Genomic DNA, 21,187 nt, shown 5'->3' with positions numbered 1-21,187 from the left:
CATGTTACTTTGATGCCCACCAGGCTATGGTCTTCATGGTCGTCACAACTAGTATGAGACTGCCAGTTTTCAAGGCTATCCTCAGCTGGGGAGGAATGGATGAGAGCAAGTCAAGTTAGTATCCCACAAATCCTTCTGTTCTTACTGAGGCTTAGCAGATTTTCTTGAATAAATGTTCCTTAAATTACTGCAACTCTTTGGTTGATGTACAGAGCTCAGCAAATGTTGATTTTTGACAATTTTCTCAGTGCTTTCATCGCTTTTATGGAGGGGCAGAGTTGCAAAGATATTCCCCTTGTCATTCCAAAATCCTGCCCCATCCCCCAATATTTTATAAGCATAATTAAATACTTGATATTTCAACAGGAACTCTGGATACTTTAAACATCCTTCCCTATTATATAGCAAAAATTTCTAGAAAAGAATGCCCTTGTCCCTTCCTCCTCAAATAGGGTAGAGAGAGAGGATCTTCTTCTTTAGGCATCCCTCCCAATGCAGTAGCAATAGGAGAGAATTTCCCCACATTCAGGAAAGGCCCAAAAGGATGTTGTGCCAACTACTTATATGTAAGAAATATAAGTAGTATGATTTTTATATCCCTGAGACTTCTGACACATCTATGGGACAACTAGAGAAACATTATAGAAACGTATACAACACACTTCATTTGTGAGCACCATGTATCAGATACTGTGTAGTCGTGAATACAACAAACATGGTCCCACTATCTTAGAGCATAGGACACAGGAGACTATATGGCACTACAGAGGCTATTAGAATGCAGTATAAGCACTTTAAAAGGATGTATAAGGTGTTTATGGATACATGGAAAGAAAGACCCTTATTTTATTCTCCTAAAAGAAATGACCACTTGTAACATCTGAAGGATGATAAATAGGAATTGGCTGTGAAGAGGATAGGAGAGAAGGGGAAAAGGAAGGGGTAAAGGGTGGTGAGACTGTCACATGGGATGCCCTGGTGGGAGGTGGAATTTTGGCTGATTTATAAACAGTAAAGGGCAGTGGTAAGAAATACATAGTAATGAAATTGGAATTTTGGGTAAAGCTGAATCCCTGACCAAAACTATAAAGTTGGAAAGGAGTATTAACCATGGGATTACATGGTGAATTAACTTTCATATTGCATGTTAATGTCACTCTGCAGCTGGAGATAGAATAGAATGACAGAAAAATCCATTTGGGGAGCTCAGCTTTGGTTTTAACAAGAAGACTTTAACAAGAAACTTTAACAGCAGCTGAACCAGAGTGGAAAGGTTTTTTTCTTTAGAAAATGAATGACAAGAAAGGGAAAACAGAGAGCAGAGAACAGTGTTTGGATCTGAGTGCATGTCTCCAGTTAGCAAGAACACCGAACCCTGGAGGTCACTCTTCCAACATCCATTGTGCCTTTCCTTCTTCCTACCAGACCGCTGATATAGTTCAGGCGTTTATTTCCTTTCAGGTTAATCCACTGGACTTAGATCTTTTTCTGGGCTTCAGGAGTTGATATATTGGTTTAAAGATAATCTCTTAGACCCTTTCCAGTAATTCATCCAGAATGGAAAAGTGACTTAATTGGCTCGATCAGACTGGAGGCAAAGATTTTTGTTCCCTGGTTGATGGAAAGGTACACTCTCCTGCTGGAAGCCTGCTGCCCCAGCCTGCTGCTAGCTACTCAGTTTCTCAGACTCTTTCGTAACTGTGAACGCCCATGTGATTTGGTTATGATCACCAGAACAAAGTCTCCTAGGAAGTTTCAAGAGGGCCATTTGGGCCTGGTGTGGTGATTCAACAATGTTATGAAGCTCTCAAACACTTTCTAACCTTCCATTCCAGGTACTTCTGACAACTGTCTTGAAGTAAGCAAACACAAGGACTAAGCTAACCAGCGAAGAAGTGTAGAGACAAGACAGGGGTTGTACACTCTTACACCTAGGTGTACAACTCCTGAAGTCTGCCCTACTGCTGGGCTAGGCTTCCTTTGCCCCAGTAAATCAAATTCCTTATTCCTTAAGCCAGATTCCAGTTGTATTTCTGGTACTTGACCTTGAAAGCATCCTAAAAGTCATAGTAGGGAAATAAACTTACAAAGAGACCAATAGAAAAAGATGAAGTGGTAGAAAGAGAATCAGAAGAGCTCGATGTGATACAATCTGAGGTAGAATAAAATTTTACAATGGAAAGAACTGCTGATAGCACAAAACCGTAGTAGATTTGTTAAGGAAGATGTTTTTCCTGTACCGTTTCTGTTTTGGATATAGAATCTCTTTAAATCGATCTGCAGTCATTGTTACCACACCATGTTTTTCTGACTTATAAAATATTCAAAGTCTAACTGATGGTGGCCTACTTTACAACTGGATTATGATCATTATAGTTTGATTTTATTTATTTATTTATTTATTTTTATTTTTTTAAATTTTTTTTAAAGATTTTATTTATTTATTTATTCATAGAGACACAGAGAGAGAATGAGAGGCAGAGACACAGGCAGAGGGAGAAGCAGGCTCCATGCAGGGAGCCTGATGTGGGACTCGATCCCGGAGCCTGATGTGGGACTCGATCCCGGGTCTCCAGGATCACACCCCGGGCTGCAGGCGGCACTAAACCGCTGTGCCACCGGGGCTGCCCCCTATAGTTTGATTTTACAATGAAATACAGAATAAGTATGGTCAAGTAAAACTTATTTAATGTAAGTAAATTGAAACTACATGGAAACCTTCTTTCCCCCAAGTGGAAAAAAATTCATCAGTGACGTCTTATATTTTATATATTTCAAGATATTCTTTAGCAAAAAAAGTGAGAAATGTAAAACATTTAAAAGTAGACTCCAAGCTGAAACTAACTAAGAGTTGGATGCCTAACTGACTGAGCCACCAGGCATCCCTAAAGTTATTTTTAAGTTATTTATATTAATGTGTAACGAAGTCTTTGTTATTTTTAAAGATTTCATAAGTAAATCCCACATTTCTTTTAGCTTTAATGTCTAATAATTATATTGATAGACGATATAATTTTCTTCCTTGTCTACAGACTCCTTGGAATGCTCTATAATTTTTAGGAGTTTAAAGTGGTCCTAAAGTCCAAATGTTTCAGAACTGCTTTTCAAGAAAAATTCCCTTCTTCCCCAACTAAACTGAACTTTTGTCTAATGGGATGAAAAGATTCATTCTGCAATCTTTTTTGCAACTGTCACCAGATGTAAAACTGACCTCCTCCCTGACATTCCTCTCTATGGTAAGCATTCTCTGATTTTGAGTAGGAAATAGATAAGGATTCGTGAGGATGAAGTCTAACTTAGCACTCACCTTCACTAGTTCTGTGTAGCCTGTTTCTTTTGGGGTCCACCATGGCTGGGCTTTCAGTCCATGCACATTGTAGAGTGAGCGCTGCCATACAGATGCAAAATGTCCCCTCTTGTGCCCAAGCTCGTACCACTTATATGCCTGAAAGAACAGAGAGACTGACCTACGTACACATGAAGTATCTGTATTAATTTAAAAATAATCACTTTTGCAATATTTATTAATTTTTTTAAATTTTATTTTTTTACAATCTTATTTATTTATTTGACAGAGAGAGAGAGAGAGTGCACACAAGCAGGCTCTCCACTGAGCAGGGAGCCCGATGCGGTACTTCATTCTAGAACCCTGGGACCAAGACCTGAGCTGAAGACAGATGTTTAACCGACTAAGCCACCCAGGTGCCCCCACTTTTGTAACATTTAAATAGTTTGCTAGTCAGGTGCTCAAATCTGTTATACTGGTGAAAATACCATTATTTGATTGGGCTTCTGATAATGACATATTATTATTATAAATGCATGTCTGCACTTTGTTTTCACTCTTAGGCTTTATGTTCTCATAATGAGGATTCACTCATTTTGGTCTTCCTCAGAGTGTCCAGCACAGAATCTAAGACTTAATTGTCAAGTGGACAGATAATGTAAGAATGTAAGAAACCATAGTGGCTTTTATCTTTTAGCTTTCATTTCTAAGTTCTACTTTTATGTTTCCTTTAAAGGGAAAGGATTATGATTTTAATAATTTCTTCGAAGATATTTGCATTTACTGAATTGGATTGCTGAAAGGAAAAGGACTTCTTTTCACATGTACCTTCTCTCCATGTCTGCATTTCAGAAGCCGGCCCCAAGGCAAGAGGATATAAATTCTCCATAAAATTAAATAGACAGAAAGGAAGTATCATTCTGAGCTGGCAATAAATATAGCAATAGCCCATATTAGATTTTTTAAAGGGGAATTTTTTGTTCCTTTTTGGTTTTTTTTTCTGCCATGAGGGATAACATTTGTGGCTTTAGGCTAGTTGTAACATGATACAACTTGCCTCCATGAAGACTAGCCTTTTCAGGGACAGCTGGCTGCAGAGTATGCTACGCCATATGTCTCCTTCCAGTGACACCCACACCATATGCTCCCCAGGGCCCCCCCTACAAGGTTCCAGCACCACGCACACTCCATTGTCTTCAGGTTGGAAGATGCCCCAGTGTTGTACTTAATAGTACGGCCTTCAATACTCCAAGTCTGAGCTAATGATTACTTTTTGAAGAGTGATTTCAAATATACACTTCGATCAATTAAACCAGGCATTTGGTATCAGGTAGGTTAAGAAGATACTCAAAAAGAATAATCTTCATAGAACAACAGATATACTTTATTTTTATTATTATTGCTTTTAAAGATTTATATATTCTTGAGAGATTGAGAGACCACGGAGGGTGGGAGGGGAGCAGCAGAGGGAGAGAAAGACAATCTCAAGTAGACTCCCCACTGAGCATGGAGCCCGATGCAGGGCTCCATCTCACGACCCCAAGATCAGGACTGGAGATGAAACCAAGAGTCAGACGCCCAAATCACTGAGCCATCCAGGTGCTCCCAGATATACTTTATTTTTATTTTATTTTTTAAAGATTTTATTTATTTATTCATGAAAGACAGAGAGAGAGAGAGGCAGAGACACAGGCAGAGAGAGAAGCAGGCTTCATGCAGGGAACCCGATGTGGGACTTGATCCCCGGACTCCAGGATCACCCCCTGGGCCAAAGGCAGGCTCTAAACTGCTGAGCCACCCAGGGATTCCCCCAGATATACTTTAAATGTAAAACATACTACCTTTTAAAAGTCTTAAAATTCTTAGGTCAAAATTTCCTTCGTTTTCACATTAAAAAATCAAATGTGATAACAATATCACTTCGTAGTTCCAATAACACTTTTCAGTTGATTACTCACTTTTACATGTGTGATCACATTGGATCTTTCTAATAATCTCAAATATGTCCATTTTTATAAATGTTGAAACTGAGGTTTAAAAAGGATATAAATATCTTGAACTATAACCCAGGGCTCTGGCAACTCATTCCACTCTCTATCTTTGTATCATTAAAAAAGAAAAAAAAACTATCAAAAGTGATATTCATATTTATCTTTTTCAATAATATCTCAAATTAAGAATATATATACTACTAATCATTCTTATACTTTCCTTAAATCCATTAAGTTTTAGCCCTAAAGTAATTTCTTTAAAAGCCAGAAACTTTAATGGCTAATCACTGTCTGAATTTTTTTTAAATGTTACTTTTGAAATTAATTTGACTTTTTAAGATATTTCCTATTTATTTATTTATTTTTGATATTCCAATTTAAATTTAGAATTTCATTTCCTTACTTTCAGTGTTAAAGTGAACAACAATATTAATTACCAAAGTTGATTTTTTGAAACACTTATTTTAGAGTCAGTAGCAATTCATTTCATGGACCAGGCACATTGTCAGAAGTGAGGGGAAAAAATATTATAGGAAAACCAAACCAGCAAAGCTCATAGTTCTAGTTCAGGAGTTAGAAGTCAGGATATAGTCCTGGACTTAATATTCACCATGCTGGATGCCTATGCAAGTCATTTTGCTTATGGTGGCATGTTTAAATTATCTATAGGGTCTTTTGTCACACTTACATCAGTCCTACTAGATTCTTAATTTTGTGCCCCTCTGCCACTTACAGAAACAAAACCATGACAATGATATGTCAGGAATTTTAAGAAATTATCTTCAATTATATAGAGGACCCAACAAATTCTGTCAGAGTGCTTTCTTACTATACAAGTGTGCTAGAAAATCAATGATCAGGGCTCCTGGGTGGCTCAGGCTGGTAAGCATCTGCCTTAGGCTCAGGTCATGATCCCAGAACCCACATTGGGCTCCCTGCTCAGTGGGGAGTCTGCTTCTCCCTCTCCCCCTGCTGCTCCCCCTGTTTGTACTCTGTCAAATAAATAAATAAAATCTTAAAAAAAAGAAAGAAAATCAATGATCAAATTAGAATCCTCTGAAAATTTTCTCTAGTTACTATTTTCCTTCCATACCTCTAATCAAGGATATGAAAAAAAAAAAAAGATATGAAAATAAACAAAAAGATCACCTGGGGATACTTTCTTACTTGTGTTTTATATCAATGTTTTCTATAAGTCACATTGCTGCCAGGTACGGTTTACACATACACATACACACACACACACACTCACCACAAAGAAATAATAGGTCCAAAGAACAATCCCCACTCAAGAAAGCCCAGGCCCCGTCAGGGGTGCAGGCCTGTCAGGTGTGACCCCAGTAGGAGCCCATCCTGTCTGGAGTGTGGTGCACAGTGGGCCATGTGAGACACATCTGTGGTAGGAACAGCTGGCTGCAGCTGGACTGTGGAGGACCATGAATGCTACCACTTGGACATATGACTTTATTTGTATTTTGCACTGTAGGGTTTCTGAACATATGATGGCCTGGAAGAAAGTTAAGATTAAAGTGGGACACAGCCGGGCTTGTCCAGCCATCCCTGAGGTTGGAACGTAGCAAACAGCAACAGTGACTGAGCTAGCAGGAAGGCAGGATGGGTGCCAGGGGTTGAGGAGGCAGACTTCCCTAAATGAGGCCTTGACCTAACTGGAGAGAAGGTGGCAATATCATCAACTGAGAGATGGGACCCAGGAAGCAAAACAGTTTAGAGGAAGACAAGGGAGCTATCTCTGTAACCCCATGTGCTGACGCTAGGCAGGCAGGAGAGCCAGGATTTGGACTTGGACTAGGACAGGGGCTGTGGCCTTGGGAGTTACAGAAATACTAACTAGAGATGCAGCTGAACCCTTACAAGACCACCATGGTTTGTCTTCCTCCCTCTTCCTGCTCATTCGAAATAAGCTTGTTAGAAAAACCTTCTTCAAAGACAATTTTATGTCTGCCTCTGCAGCACAGAGGCTGTGGGTTTGCTTCTCTCTCAGTGCCTGAGCAGAACCCCTGCACTGGAACATAAAGGATGGTTGCTTCTCAGTTTGCAAACTCAGAACGTGACAGTGAGTTCACAGATTCAATACCCAATATTGAGACCATACTGACATAGGGCTCCTCGAAGCTTTTTTTTGTTCTGCTGTAAGGATGAATCCTTGTGAATTTTTGAAATTCAAGAACTGTGATGTTCTTTGCATATTAATGATAATTAAGCTGATAGAACAGTCCCATAGGTTCAAATCTCAAGCCCCTGACAAATGTTTAGCAGTGAATTCTTTGCCCTTGAAGTAAGGGCTGTTTTCATCTACGATGTGAGAATAAATTGCAGACTTCTTTTATCTGTCTTTGCCCTGGACCCTGAGATGTTCAAAGATAAATTAATTAGTGACAATTACATTTATTGCAATCAGACACGAACATTATCCAGTGTTAGATACTACAGCAAAGTCTTTCTTATCCTTCTCACTCAAAGGAGCTACCAGGCATTTATATCTAAAACAGTGAAAGAACACAAAAATGAGAACTAATCAGCAGGTTATTTTCCCTTCTCCACTTCTAATGCCTCATTTTATTCCAGTTGCCTGACTGATAGGTTAGAGAGGAAAGGGACAGATGTACAGAAATATATTAGGAAAACAGTGTCAATTATCCAAATCTCTCTTACACCAAATTGGTTCATGTGTCTAGCTGGCAATTACCCCATCACAAAACCCCCCTGCTCTCACGAACCCTCACTTGTCCAGATGGTTCCATGTTTTAGAAACCTGAAGCTGTGTTATCTTTTATTTTCATCTTGTAAGTGGACTGCACTTTACAACATATATGGAATGCAATGGTTACAAAGACACAATGTCTCGCTTCACCCTCATTCCAGGTCTGTAAGGAGAGCCCTCCCTGTCTCTTAGAGCCCCAGGATGATGTAAGACAGACAAGGAGGGCTCCATTCTCCACCAACATCCTATAAATCATCATGACGTGACAGTTTGGGAACTTCAGTACATGATGTCATGATTAGTAATCTAATATTATGTTTAAAGAAGCTGACATTGTACTCAGTAAAAAAAAAAAGCAATAATCACTAAGAAAACATGCAACCTGTTTTAGCTATTCCATTTGCCTGTCATTACTAGAGCTACAGGTATTCATCTGAAACTTGGTAATGAACACCAGAAGGCAATTTACATAATTAACCACTGGGTACGGTGTGCTTAGGAATTAGCTGAATAAAGACTTCATTCTAAAAATAACTACTTTTTAAATCCCCAAAATAAAATAAAAACAAATCTAGGCATACTGTTAAAATATTTTAAAAATATTTAAGCAACTTCAGAGACATCTCTTCATTTCATGATTTTAAAAATATTTTTTCCAGGGAGGCCTCGGTGGCTCAGTGGTTGGGCATCTGCCTTTGGCTCAGGTTGTAATCCTGGGGTCCTAGGATCAAGTCCCGCATTGGGCTCCCCACAGAGAGCCTGCTACTCCCTCTGCCTATGTCTCTGCCTCTCTCTCTGTGTCTCTCATGAATAAATAAAGACTATCTTTAAAATAAATGAATAAATAAATAAAATAAAAAATATTTTTTCAGGGCAATGCTTATCTCTTTACACACCAAGACCAACATGTGTGCACACACACTCACAACCCTACACATACACAGGACTAATTGAGAGGTTGCTCTTATGATTACTCAGCTAGTATCTTGGAAGAAACTATAAAAGTCAAAAAGCCCCAAAATTCTTTTTAGGCAGGAGTTGTTAGGTTGTTAAAAAAAAAAAGTTTAAATAGCTAAACAGTTTTAATCACTACCTTCAAAGTTCATGCTCAAAATATTTTTTCAATTGTAAATTTCTTAGTTACTCTCACCCACCCCCAAGGTTACCCTCTGTTAAGAGAACGAGAAATTCACAAGCTCCTTACCTCTTTGTTCCCAACCCGCTGCATGGCATCCCCCAGGTGGAAGTAAAACCTCCCATCATCAGTGCCAGGATCCCCAGATTCTATTCCTTCCTGCAAAAAGGATAGTACTAGTATTTGATGAAAAAAATTAAATATGAGTTCCAATTCATTGATTTACTTAATCTTTATATACCATACAAAAATCTAAGGACAGAAAAATTCATCTCAATATTGAAGTCTGGCAATTAGGTTACTGGTCAACATTTAGAATGCAAACTCAAAAAGAGGCGATAAAGCCAAACTTAACAATACATTTATCATTAATTAACAGTGTAATAGCCCAGAAAATTAGTATGTGAGTCATCTCTGTGGAATTAATCACATTTCAATATCCTAGAGAATTTCTTGACTGGGTATTTATCCCGTTTATTTGGCTCTCCAAATCCTACCATAAGTCATCTGGAGGCTTTTTATTCCTGAACCAAAATGTTTCGTTGCTCATAAAATGTTTGACGAGCTAGAGACTCAACTGAAAATAATATTTCTTTCTACACAAAACAAATGTGTCCTCACCTTTTAATGAAATCTTTTTACAAAACTTAAAATAGGATTAAAGCCAGCTGGGCTCTTTGAAAATGTGGTTGTTATTAAACAAATCCTATGCTAAAGCATTTAGCTTAAAAAAAAAAAAAAAATAAAGCATTTAGCTTATTTGAACCCCATTTCAGGGCTGAATTGAAGTGTATATAAACAACAACATCAACAAAGAGAATGAGAGAAGAGTAGTAAAGCAAGAGAATGAATCTGGAAAAGCAAAAGGACAAAGCTAAAAAAAAAAATTTAAATGTCACGAAATTCTTTCTAAAAATCTGCATTTTCAGGTCTCTTCACCAGAAACTCATTATCTTCACTGGGGAGACATTTTATTTGCATAATGCTGGAAAGTAGCAGCAAGGAACAGGAGTAGCATCACTCAGGAGAAGAGAGCTGTGATCAGGGCTCTTGACTGACAGGTTAACTAACACACCCAGCTCTCTGTTTCCCCAATCTCTAAAGCAGGGAGAGCACTACTGGTCCCTTATGATGCCAAAGGAAATATAAGAGGAACACGTTCAATCAGAGAAACTCACATGCCCAGAGGGTCTGGGTAGGGAATGTAAAGGTTTATAGAAGCCTGGTGACGGCCAGGAAAGATGGGGCAGGGGGTACAGGCCACCTCAAAGGGAACAATATTGCTTTGCTCCTGTGCCGGGATGTGGGCCAGATGTGATCTTTCAAGGGAAATCTGAAATTTACATGATTATATAAAATGCTCAGTTTCTTAACTAAAGCAAGCAATTAAAATTGTTTTTAATAGAACTGTGCTGGCCAAATAAAATATGCAAGCTATTTGCAATCAGTGGGTTGCTATTTGAGATCTCTGATTTAAGTCATGTGAAAAAAAAGAGATCAGACAAGTGTGACACATACTGCTACTTAAAAAACAAAAGTTCACAAGCATTCCATCAGCTACCTGTCTTAATATGGTAGCTGTTGGGTACATGTCACCATTTAGATTAAAATGAATTAAAATGAAAGTTAAAAATTCAGCTCCTCAGTCATATTAGCCACCTTTCAGATGCCCAACAGCCACATGTGGCCAGTGTCTACCATACTGGAGCATACAAATAAAGAATATTTCCACTATGAAAGAAGGCTCTGTTGAACAGCCCTTAATTAGACCACGTGTGATTCTGGTGCATTTGCAAGGATTCAACTAGACATACAAGATAAAAAAGATGGCATATTTTAATCTGAATATTTTGAACTAACACAGTTTTGGGGGTTTGACCTATTCAGGTGACATTTGTTACCATACTTTATGTCAGTTGCCATTAGTCAGGATTCTAACATTCAAACTAGACTGAATGTATAATTAAACTGTAAAAGGAACATTTAATGCATTACTCGTATTTTAAAATATTATATTAGTAATTTTGGTCTATCTTTCCCATTTAAATAAAAACTAGTAATTACAGTTTTAGGAATTTCTTCAGGACGTCTTTTCCAAATCTCTGCTCTTATGGTTGGCATTTCTACATGCAACACTGTCAATCACTGCCTATGAATGTCATGGTCAGGGGGTGTAGATTTTGAAGATGAAAAGACTCAGCAGTACATGCCAATCAATTGACAATGCATAATCAAGGGATTCCAAATGACTCAAAAGAATCAGAAGATGAAAAAAGAGAAAGGGCAGGGACAGTTACCTTTAAATAGGGAATGCTCTCGGCAATTTTGTTCTGTGCCTTCAGGATAAAGCCATAATGGACTTTAGCAAAGCCATCGTTTGGTGTCACGTTCAGAACCTAAAGTCAAAGGAAACACAAAACTATTTTAACGGACTACAAATTCTACAAATGGCTGTCAAAACACATTTTAATTAGCTTTGCTGTGCTTGGAGTGGATTATGATGTCATAGCCTTAAACACAAGAGTGTTTTGTCTCATTGCAATATTAAGTTTAAAAACCCCCATTTCTGGTCAACTCAAAATGCTCGCACATCTATACATCAGTTTTTTGAGAATGAAGAAATGAATGAAAAGGCAATGACCATGAAAGCACTGATCAAACAATACAAATCAGCAAGGCATCTGTCATTTGATATGACCTCTACATTTTTTTAGTAATCAGGGAAAAAAAAATGGATTTAAATTTGTTGTACTTAAAGTCAATTCTGAATGGTTATTGTATATTTCTTTACATGTATGCTTTACACATTGCCTTAAATAAGAGAAAATGTCGACTTGCATTTGTAATATATCATGATCCATTCATTTAACATAAATTTCTTGAATGCCTAGACCGTCTTAAGGACCGAGGATAAAGTGATGAGCAAATCCAATATTCTGTGATAAAACCCAAGTAAATATTTAATATAAGTCAAATCACTGTTTATTATCACATGCATTTATTATGATTAAAGATAAATTATGCAGAATGCCTTTAAATTAAATATTAGCAGTGAGAAATCAAAACAACAACATTCAACTTGTGAAGCTACACAGACAAAATAATTCATGGAACAAAAGTGAAAGATGAAGGTTTGAGTTGAGTGAATATAAAGATGGATATTCTGTGGCCTCTTCTTCATTCTTCAGCTTGAGTGGGAGAAGAGAGTCAGGCTACCATGGGTTCCTTACATAGGACCCACACCCTCCCCTTGAAGAGCACACTGCTGTTACTTTAGAATTTTCTAGTTTGTATGTGGTCCTGCACCTCATCCATTCACAAATCCGGTCAACATTACCTTCCAAATATATTCAGAATCATGTCCCTGTGACTTCCTTCACCACACCACCCTGGGTCACATTTTGTTACCTTTCTCCTATGTTTTCACACAAGCCTCCTAACTGTGGACCTTCTGTACACCCAGCCCTGCTCTCTTGTAGCCCATTTTCTATAGGGATCCTGAATGATCTCACTAAATCCTACACCAGACTTCATCCCTACTCTGTTCAGAATCCAAATGGGCTCCATTTCAACTAGAGTAAAAGACGAAGTTCCAGGGACAGCCCTCTGGGCCTCCTTTGAGCTGGGCCTCTCTACCTCTCTGGCCTCCTCTCCTAAGCCCCACCCACTAGCCACCATGGGGCACCCTGGACTCTTTACTGCTATACAACAAGTCAAAAGACCCCTGCTCAGGACCTTTGCATATGCAGTACTCCTTTGCTTCAAACACTTTTCTCCCAGATATCCAAATGGCTCACTCCTCCACCTTCATGAAGTCTTTTCTCAGAGGTCACCATCTTGGTGAAGCCAATCTCCAACCACTCCATATAAAACAGAATAACCGCCCTGTGCACTAGTCACTGTTTTGACTTGTCTTGATTCCTTTTCTTCACAATGCTCATCACCATTTGACTTATTATCCTTTTATGTTTCCTACTAAGATGTAAGCTGTGCAGGGGTTTTTGTCTATTGTACTCACTGCTGATCCCCAGTGCTTAGAATTGTGCCCAGCACACGGCAGGTCATCAGGAAAGCTATAGTAACTGAATGGATGAGTGCATGCTGGGCTTTCTTCCTAACCAGATTTCTGAAAGCACAGCCTCTGCTTCTTCTTCACCTTCCAAGCACCTGTTACTAAGTGAGGTGCTGAGTAAGAGCACAATAAATACTTCTGGAACTGAACTGAATTGAATTGAGGCCAATCATGCTTCTGCTACTATAACTATAAGTGGACTACTGTAATGATGGCAGCTACATAATTAACAAATGTATTCATTTGCCAGATGTTTTAGAATACCCAGAGCTCTTCTAGGCTCTGGACATATAAACATAAATGAGATACACTCTCTTTTCTCAAGGGAGGTCTCAGTTAAGGGAGAAAGACAGATTCACAAGCAGACAGTGGTAATACAACATAATAAGTGAAAGCATGGTGATTGGCACACAGCATGCAAGGGGAGGAGAACCTAGCTCACTCTAGGGTTGGTGTGGCCAAAGCAAGGTCTGAAAGGTGTTTAGGGATGAAAAGGAGTTCACTGGGGAAAGGAAAGGTGGGGGACAGTGAGGGAGGAGGCATTCAAGGCACAGGAAAAAGTGAGTAAAGAAGAATAATGGGTCAGGAACAGCAAAAGTGAATGAGATCGGAAAAAGTGGGCAGGAGGCAAACCTCAAAAGGTCCTGTGCTTATTGCAGGTTACACGTAGATGCATAATGAATGTGTGCCTTGTATTATCTAGTGGTAATCAAAAAGCCTCATGACATGACAAGTAGCTTTATAAAATTTCTAAGGAAATCAAATTGAGGTTGATATTAATAATACTATATAGATTCTATCTCTTTATATACATAGCAGAGACAACGGCAAAAAACTGGTATGGATGACATTTCTTTGCATGACACAGTGCCAGCAAATAACCAAAAATCATATAATCACAAATAGTATTGCATATTAATATTACCAAATATCAATTTGCCACACTATCCAGTTAATTTCACTACTGGGTACTACTGGATATTTAACCCAAAGAAAATGAAAACACTAATTCAAAAAGATATAGGCACCCCTATGTTTACTGCAGCCTTATTTACAATAGCCAAACTATGGAGGCAGCCCAAATGTCCTTTGACAGAGGAAAGCGTAAAGCTGTGGTATATATACACAATGGAACATTACTCGGCCATAAACAAGAATGAGAAAGGATGAGATCTTGCCATCTGGGCAACATGGATGGACCTAGATGGTATTATGCTAAGTGTAATTAGACAGAGAAAGGCAAATACTATATGATTTTACTAATGTGTTAAATCTGAAAAACAGAACAAACAAAAAAGCAGAAATGGACCCATAAATAAGCAGAACAGACTGATGGTTGCTACAGAGGACAGGGCTGTGGGGATGGGCAAAATGAACAAAGGGGAGTGGGAAGTGCAGGTTCCCAGTATGGAAAGAGTAAGTCACCTGGATGAAAGGTACAGCCCAGGGAATATAGTCAATGATATTGTAATGTATGGTGACAGATGATAGCTACACTTGGGGTGAGTGCAGCATAATGTATCATGTTGTTGAATCACTATGTTGTACAACTGAAACTAATGTAACATTGTGTGTTAACTATACTTTAATAAAACAATGTTCAAAGACATATGTACAAATATGTCCACCACAGCATTGTTTATTACAACAAAAAAATGAGAAATAACTTATCCAACAATAGTGGTTTAATTAGTGAAGATACATCCCTAAGATACAGTGCTTGGCAGCTGCTAAAAATTATGTTCCAAAAGAATATTTATTCACTTATAAAAGTTCTGTGATAATAGGACAAATATATACCAATTTAATTGAAAACGACAAGTGTATGTTCTTTGTATGGAAGAGATAGGACACATACTGCATGTTTATCATGGTAGTCTGTATGTGAGAATGAGGCTGCAAATGATTTCTGCCTTTTGTCCTAATCTGTTTCTCTTGTTATCTGCATTAAGCACCTCTTAAATTTTGTAGTCAGAAAAGAGAATTAAAAGTTTACATCAATAAATAAAAAAGATTTTTACTGACTACGGTTCTTTATTTTTTGCCATTAAATGGAATTTAAAAGTATTTTAAACACTTCATTTCATCTTAAAACTTATTTGGGGGCATGTACCTTTTATAATGTAAATCATACATTATTATATAATGTATATCCTATATTATTACATAAACATAATACAAAAATACTTGAGCATACATATTGCAGGTATTTGCTGGAGCATGTTTTACTGGAAGGGTACACAAGCAAACAGGTATGAAAACCACTACTGTGGGCAGAGGGAAGCAGTGAGGAGTCGAAGCCTAGTGTGGGACGGTCAGATCTGTGTTTTATGTTGATGAAGGCTATGGAACAGCAAGCCTGGACAGATAAATCTACTCTAGAGTAGTCAAGAGATGATGAGTGTTGGAGTTAAAAAGGGAGGGGATATGAAAGATACTCAGAAGGTAAAATGAACAGATATTGGTGATTTGTTATCAGGCTGAAACTCCATGAGGACATTTCCCAAGCTAGTGTGTATGGGTTTCAATAAACATGTGTGGACTAAGTGAATGGATATATGTGAGGAGTGAGTGGAGGGAAAAATCAGGAGACTGCTGGACTCTAGACCATGAGTGGCCTGGGTAACTCACAGGACTGCTAACACAGAGGGGGATGCAGGAGCACCTCCAAAACTACGGTGGTCAGCAATCTACATCAAACATTTTAAAGCAGTCTTATTGAAACTTAAAAGGAGCAAGACAAACCAAAAACCCAGAAAGGGAACCAACAATTTTTATTTATTTTTTATAAAAAGATTTATTTATTTTAGAGAGAGAGTGAGGAGGAGGAGAGAGGGAGGAGAGAGGGTGGAGGAGAGGGAGAAGAAGAGAGAGAGAGAGAGAGAGAGAGAGAGAGAGAGAGAATCTCCAGCAGCCTCTCCAAGAGCAAGAAGCTGGACACGGGGCTCAATTGCAGGACTCTGAGATCATGACCTGAGCTGAAATCAAATTTAAGAGGCTTAACCAACTGGGCCATCTAGGGGACCCCAATGATTTTGATAAATTATCAAAGATAAAAATCAACATGAAGGAAAGTATAAAATTACAGTATCAATTCTTTTCTGAAAATGATCTTTGAGACATAAACATATCAGGATAAATTGGTTAAGGACAGAGAATGCCTCAGATATAGTTTATTAACTTAGAAGTGGGAGAAGGGAATAAAAGGCAAACCTCACACATATTTTCAGTCTATTAATGCTTCTTTAAAAAGAAGCCCACTCAACTGTACAACATGGTTCTATTTTAGACTTTCTGCATCTTGTTATGCTTATTCAGATGAGACTATGATTTCAAATAGATAAACGACAACAAATACATCTTATTTGTCAAGATGAATTGAAATGTTACACATATGAGACCTAGTATCAGGTAAAAACAATGAATATATTCAAGGAAGTTTCCGAGAAATTGAGGAAGGACAAATCCACAGTGGGTGGGAGAATCGAGAATGCTTTCAGATCCTGCCTTCACCTTAAAAGTGCTCGGATTCCACTCAACACTTGATCATGTTTTTTGGAGGGAAGGAAGGAAGGAGAGCAGGAGAGAAGGAGAGAAGTGCACAATTTCATCTTTGAGGCTTTTGAAAGTGACGGAATAACGGGTATATCTAATACAGTAGGTATATTCTTACATCATATAATCCTGAATTGTGAGATACATAGTATTTCCCTTAAACCAACTTTGTAAGACAGGGCACCAACTGGTAGGCTGTGGCCATTAGCAACTACAAGGCCCCACATGGCCATGACCTGGGATAGGTACTTCAGTGAACAGCTCACATTTCAACACTCCAGGATCAATCGACCTTATGTAGATATTAATCATGCTAAATATGATTAGCAGAGTCTTATTTCTTAATAAGCAGAAGTCTTATTTCTATTCTCTCAGAAAATATAAAAATTATGACAAGGATGAAGAGAAAATTGTCCTGAAATTTGATGATTTTCAATGAAGCCTCCACCCTCTCTGTGAGTGGCCCCAGTCCCTAGAATGAACATGAATTCATTGAACTTGACAGCATTTTTAAACAAGAAGAAATCATATTGGCAATCACGGAGTAGTAGCATTTTGATGTAAAATATGCCAGCTTGAAAGCCATTGACCAAAATGCCTAAACTAGAGAGTAACAAGTAAATGTGTTCACCTTTCTTTCATAGAGGCATTAACTTTCTCCAGCTGCAAAGTTTATTTGGTATTCTGTGTATTTTATTGCAAATGAATTTCCTCATTGCTCAAAAGAGTCATAGTTTCCTAGATTTATAGTCACTTGTGACTTGGAGGTTATCTATTAAAATAACCATTAGAAGGGAGAAATCCTTTCAAAGGCATCCCTGCCCTCTGAGAGGTGAGTGATTTACTCCACAAGCCTAAAAGGCTCCTGCTTTGTAATCTCTTTCTAGATTGGATGTTGGGTAAAAAAAGAGGAAAGGTTGTTTATTTTTACATTTATGGAAAAACTGAGTTCTACTTCCTAACATGAAGCATGCTCTTAGAAAGGGTGTTTGTGGACTGATAAATATGAAGTTTTAAAACTATCACTATTATAGGGGTGCCTGGGTGGCTCAGTCATTGAAGCGTGGACTTGACTTTGGTTCAGGTCATGATCTCAGAGTGTGGGGTTCAGGTCATGGTCTCAGGGTGTGAGACTGAGCCCCACATCGGGCCCTACACTTAGCAGGGAGTCTGCTTGTCCCTCATCCTCCCCCTTTGCCCCACCCCACATGCATGGACTATCTCTCTCAAATAAAATCTTTAAAATTTATTTTAAAAAGCTATCACGGGATCCCTGGGTGGCGCAGCGGTTTGGCGCCTGCCTTTGGCCCAGGGCGCGATCCTGGAGACCCGGGATCGAATCCCACGTCGGGCTCCCGGTGCATGGAGCCTGCTTCTCCCTCTGCCTGTGTCTCTGCCTCTCTCTCTCTCTCTCTCTGTGACTATCATAAATAAATAAAAAAAAAAATTAAAAAAAATAAAAAATAAAAAATAAAAAGCTATCACAATTATAAGTTGAAAGTTTTGATGTACCAAGTGCTAACTAAAATTTTAAATTTCCTGATCATGGGAAAACAAGGATGAAGACAAAGTTTAGAATATATCAACTTTACTAATACTTACATTCTCTTTAACTTAATTTAAAGTAAAGACGGCGAGAGGTTGGGCATAATAAATTCAATTTACCGGTGGCGTTAAAACTTCATGCTCAAAACAACTGGATGCGGTCAATAGAAGACTGCTGTCTGCTCACCTCTTCGTAGACCTTCTGGGCATTGTTATTATCACCTATCAAGAGGTACCCCACTCCAAGGTCATTCTTTAGAGACATATCATCAGGAAACAGTTGAACTAATTTCTGTAGGGTAATCAGAGAGCCTCTCATGTGACCTGATTTGGTAAGAGGAGGAAAAAAAAAAACAACCCAACTCAACAGAAATCAAAACAGATCATGTACATCTTTGTACTGAGTCTACAAAGCATGAGAGACTATTTGATAGAGCCCGAAGAGCAGCTGAAATCTGACCCTACACACTGATGGCCTCTTAGGATTTTATTATGCAGCTGCAATGATTACCAATAACTCCTGTGAGTAGATCCCGAATATAATACTGGTTATAAACATATTAAAGACATTCTCACTTTCTAAATTCACCAACATTTATCTTTTTATGTCAAATTCCCTCTTTAAAAAGTTTTATCAATTCCCTATAAAAAAATTGTTTCCCTGGGTTATCTTTGGTTTATTACGATTAAATTCAAGATTGTGAATAGAGAACAAATAAAAAATCTAACAGATCTTGGGTCTAACATCCAGTGTGAAACTTGAAAAGGCATTGAGGTATACTGTTGATGCTGGTTCCAATTAAAGTGTCCTCATCTCCAGGTAATGAATGACCTAGTCGTAGAGCAAGAAGACATCATCTGGTATTATGGGACCCTCTGGTGGATGATAGGATACTATGCACTACAGGAATCCTGAAAACTCCAGCTCCAGTTGATTTTTAAGGCTGTGTGAAGGAAATTTAAATTTATGGGGTCAACTGTCATTATTCCTCACCCCAGTTGGAAATAAATTGAATATGGGAAAATGTACACAATAAGACCGATATACATGACAAAAGTAATTCTCTAAAGGGCTCAGTTGCCCACTAATTAAGTATTAGCCACGAGTATTGTAGGACTATCAATAAGCTAATGCAGTTGTGTCTTGCTAACAGATAAACTATTTGGCATAAAACATCACCAGCTTATCCTATGGCCTTCTCCTGGTTACAAGCTGATCTTGGATTGGTTTGCTTGGTGATTCATTTGCTTACTCACAAATCTGACTCTACTTCTCTGTACATTCCCTTCCTCACTCCCTGTCCAACTTAGGTTCATGTTTTTCCTCTGCTCCTATACTTCCCCTGATAGCTACTGCAAAGGCCCAGGTGCATAGCCCTTCTGACCGTCATCCCTGTCCCTTTTACTGGTCTCATGCAGCCCTATTCTATCTCACCACCTTATCACCTTCAATAAAACCTCCTCTCCACCATTCCCTCCTCACAGAGCCTCTTCCCTCCTTCTTTTCCTCATTTTCACTTGGAGGGAAAGACTATATTTGAGTATTGAAGGATGGCTGCAGGAGGAGGTATTTGGAGGCAGCCTTTCCCCCAGTGCCAGAAATAAATAAGGTGAGTCAAGGGAAGGCACTCAATGCAAAGTTTAAGAGGCTGCCCAAAATTCAGTCATCAATACTTTTATGCAGTCTTCCTAAAAATCAAAATTAATATAAAATATCCACAATGAACAAAATATCAAAATTTAAAGGACAAAATAAGTAAACAGTGCTTAACTGAGCCATATTGGAGCCTGAGGCAAGAGGAAAAGTCAGTAACACTAATTTTGTGCCCAAGGTGAGTGCCTCCACTGAGTGCCATTCTTGTCTTTTCCATCCTGTATGAGTGCTGTATGTTTTCCTTCATCTTGACTCACCCTTTTGAATAGAAGTCTAATGGATCGTTTCTTCTAGCTTCTAATCACCCCTCGAGTGGGCTGTGCTCCTATTGGACTTTGGTCATTTACTAAAGTGACACAACTACCCTTAACCCCATCCTTCAGGAAACTGGTAACAGGTGTCGCTTGGTCTTCAGTATCACTGATATGAGCCTCTCCTATTGGCATCAGTAACTATTCAGGTAACTGAATAGTCAGTTTTTGACTCCAGACCTACTAATTTATTAGCTGTGATTCCTTAGGCAAATTATCCAACCTCCTAGCATCCCATCTGCTTCAGTTTTCAAATTAAGGGGGTGGGTAGTGTGAAAAGGTGGTAAAATGCCATCTGCATCTTTGTAAGTATTAAGGTTAGACCGCCATTTCTGTCTAGGACCCATCCTGGAAAACTACCTGAAATTAATTATGAAACTCAGGTCCCCCCCTGATCCCCCAGGTAACTAAGCTCTTCTAAGAGTACACAGCATGGCATTTGCTGCTGAACTAACTCTTTTTCCATCTTACCCAGAAATTGCTGTCTGTCTGAGCGCCGTTTCAATGTCAGCTTCAGCAAGTCTGTGGGGACATTGGGCAGGCTGGCCACCTCCTGGTAGGTTTCAATGGCCCCGCGCAGCACCTCATTGCTCCTTCTTTTCTCAGCCAGATCATCTTCACACTGGAGGAAGTCCCCACAATGGATAAATGTCCCATGACATGCTCTATTTGTAATCACCCAAAATATGCACGTAAAGTTAATTTCTGGACATGCATGAAAAGCAATTTGAGACCGATGAAAATCTTGTCTTTATCAAGAGATTAAAAAGCAAACAAAGAAAAGCAATACAACGTGCTATCTAAATAACACAAAGACAATTTGGCTACCAGCTGGAGATGATGAAAAAATATCATAAAAGCGAGAGCAGTTAATATATGCCGGGTTGATGGAGACCTGTATCGTGTTACACATTGA

The 21,187-nt window shown here is 38.6% G+C and overlaps 1 protein-coding gene across 12 annotated transcripts in view; it reads right to left on the bottom strand.

The window, feature by feature from the left end:
- ASPH (aspartate beta-hydroxylase) overlaps nucleotides 1-21,187 on the bottom strand; it is a 212,702-nt gene that overhangs the window by 39,201 nt on the left and 152,314 nt on the right. For all 12 annotated transcript variants that reach the window (XM_072804506.1, XM_072804507.1, XM_072804511.1 and 9 more), the window contains 5 exons: nucleotides 20,743-20,893; nucleotides 18,494-18,630; nucleotides 11,432-11,530; nucleotides 9,204-9,293; nucleotides 3,308-3,445 (listed from right to left, as the gene is read on the bottom strand). In XM_072804506.1, the coding sequence (XP_072660607.1) occupies nucleotides 3,308-3,445; nucleotides 9,204-9,293; nucleotides 11,432-11,530; nucleotides 18,494-18,630; nucleotides 20,743-20,893 (615 nt within the window). The remainder of the gene's footprint in view (nucleotides 1-3,307; nucleotides 3,446-9,203; nucleotides 9,294-11,431; nucleotides 11,531-18,493; nucleotides 18,631-20,742; nucleotides 20,894-21,187) is intronic.

The sequence above is a fragment of the Canis lupus genome, chromosome 28 (genome assembly GCF_048164855.1).
Source record: "Canis lupus baileyi chromosome 28, mCanLup2.hap1, whole genome shotgun sequence".
Classification (NCBI taxonomy): Eukaryota; Metazoa; Chordata; class Mammalia; order Carnivora; family Canidae; genus Canis; species Canis lupus.
The sequence above is the reverse complement of the archived record's forward strand: the minus strand, read 5'-3'. Positions and strand labels throughout refer to the sequence as shown.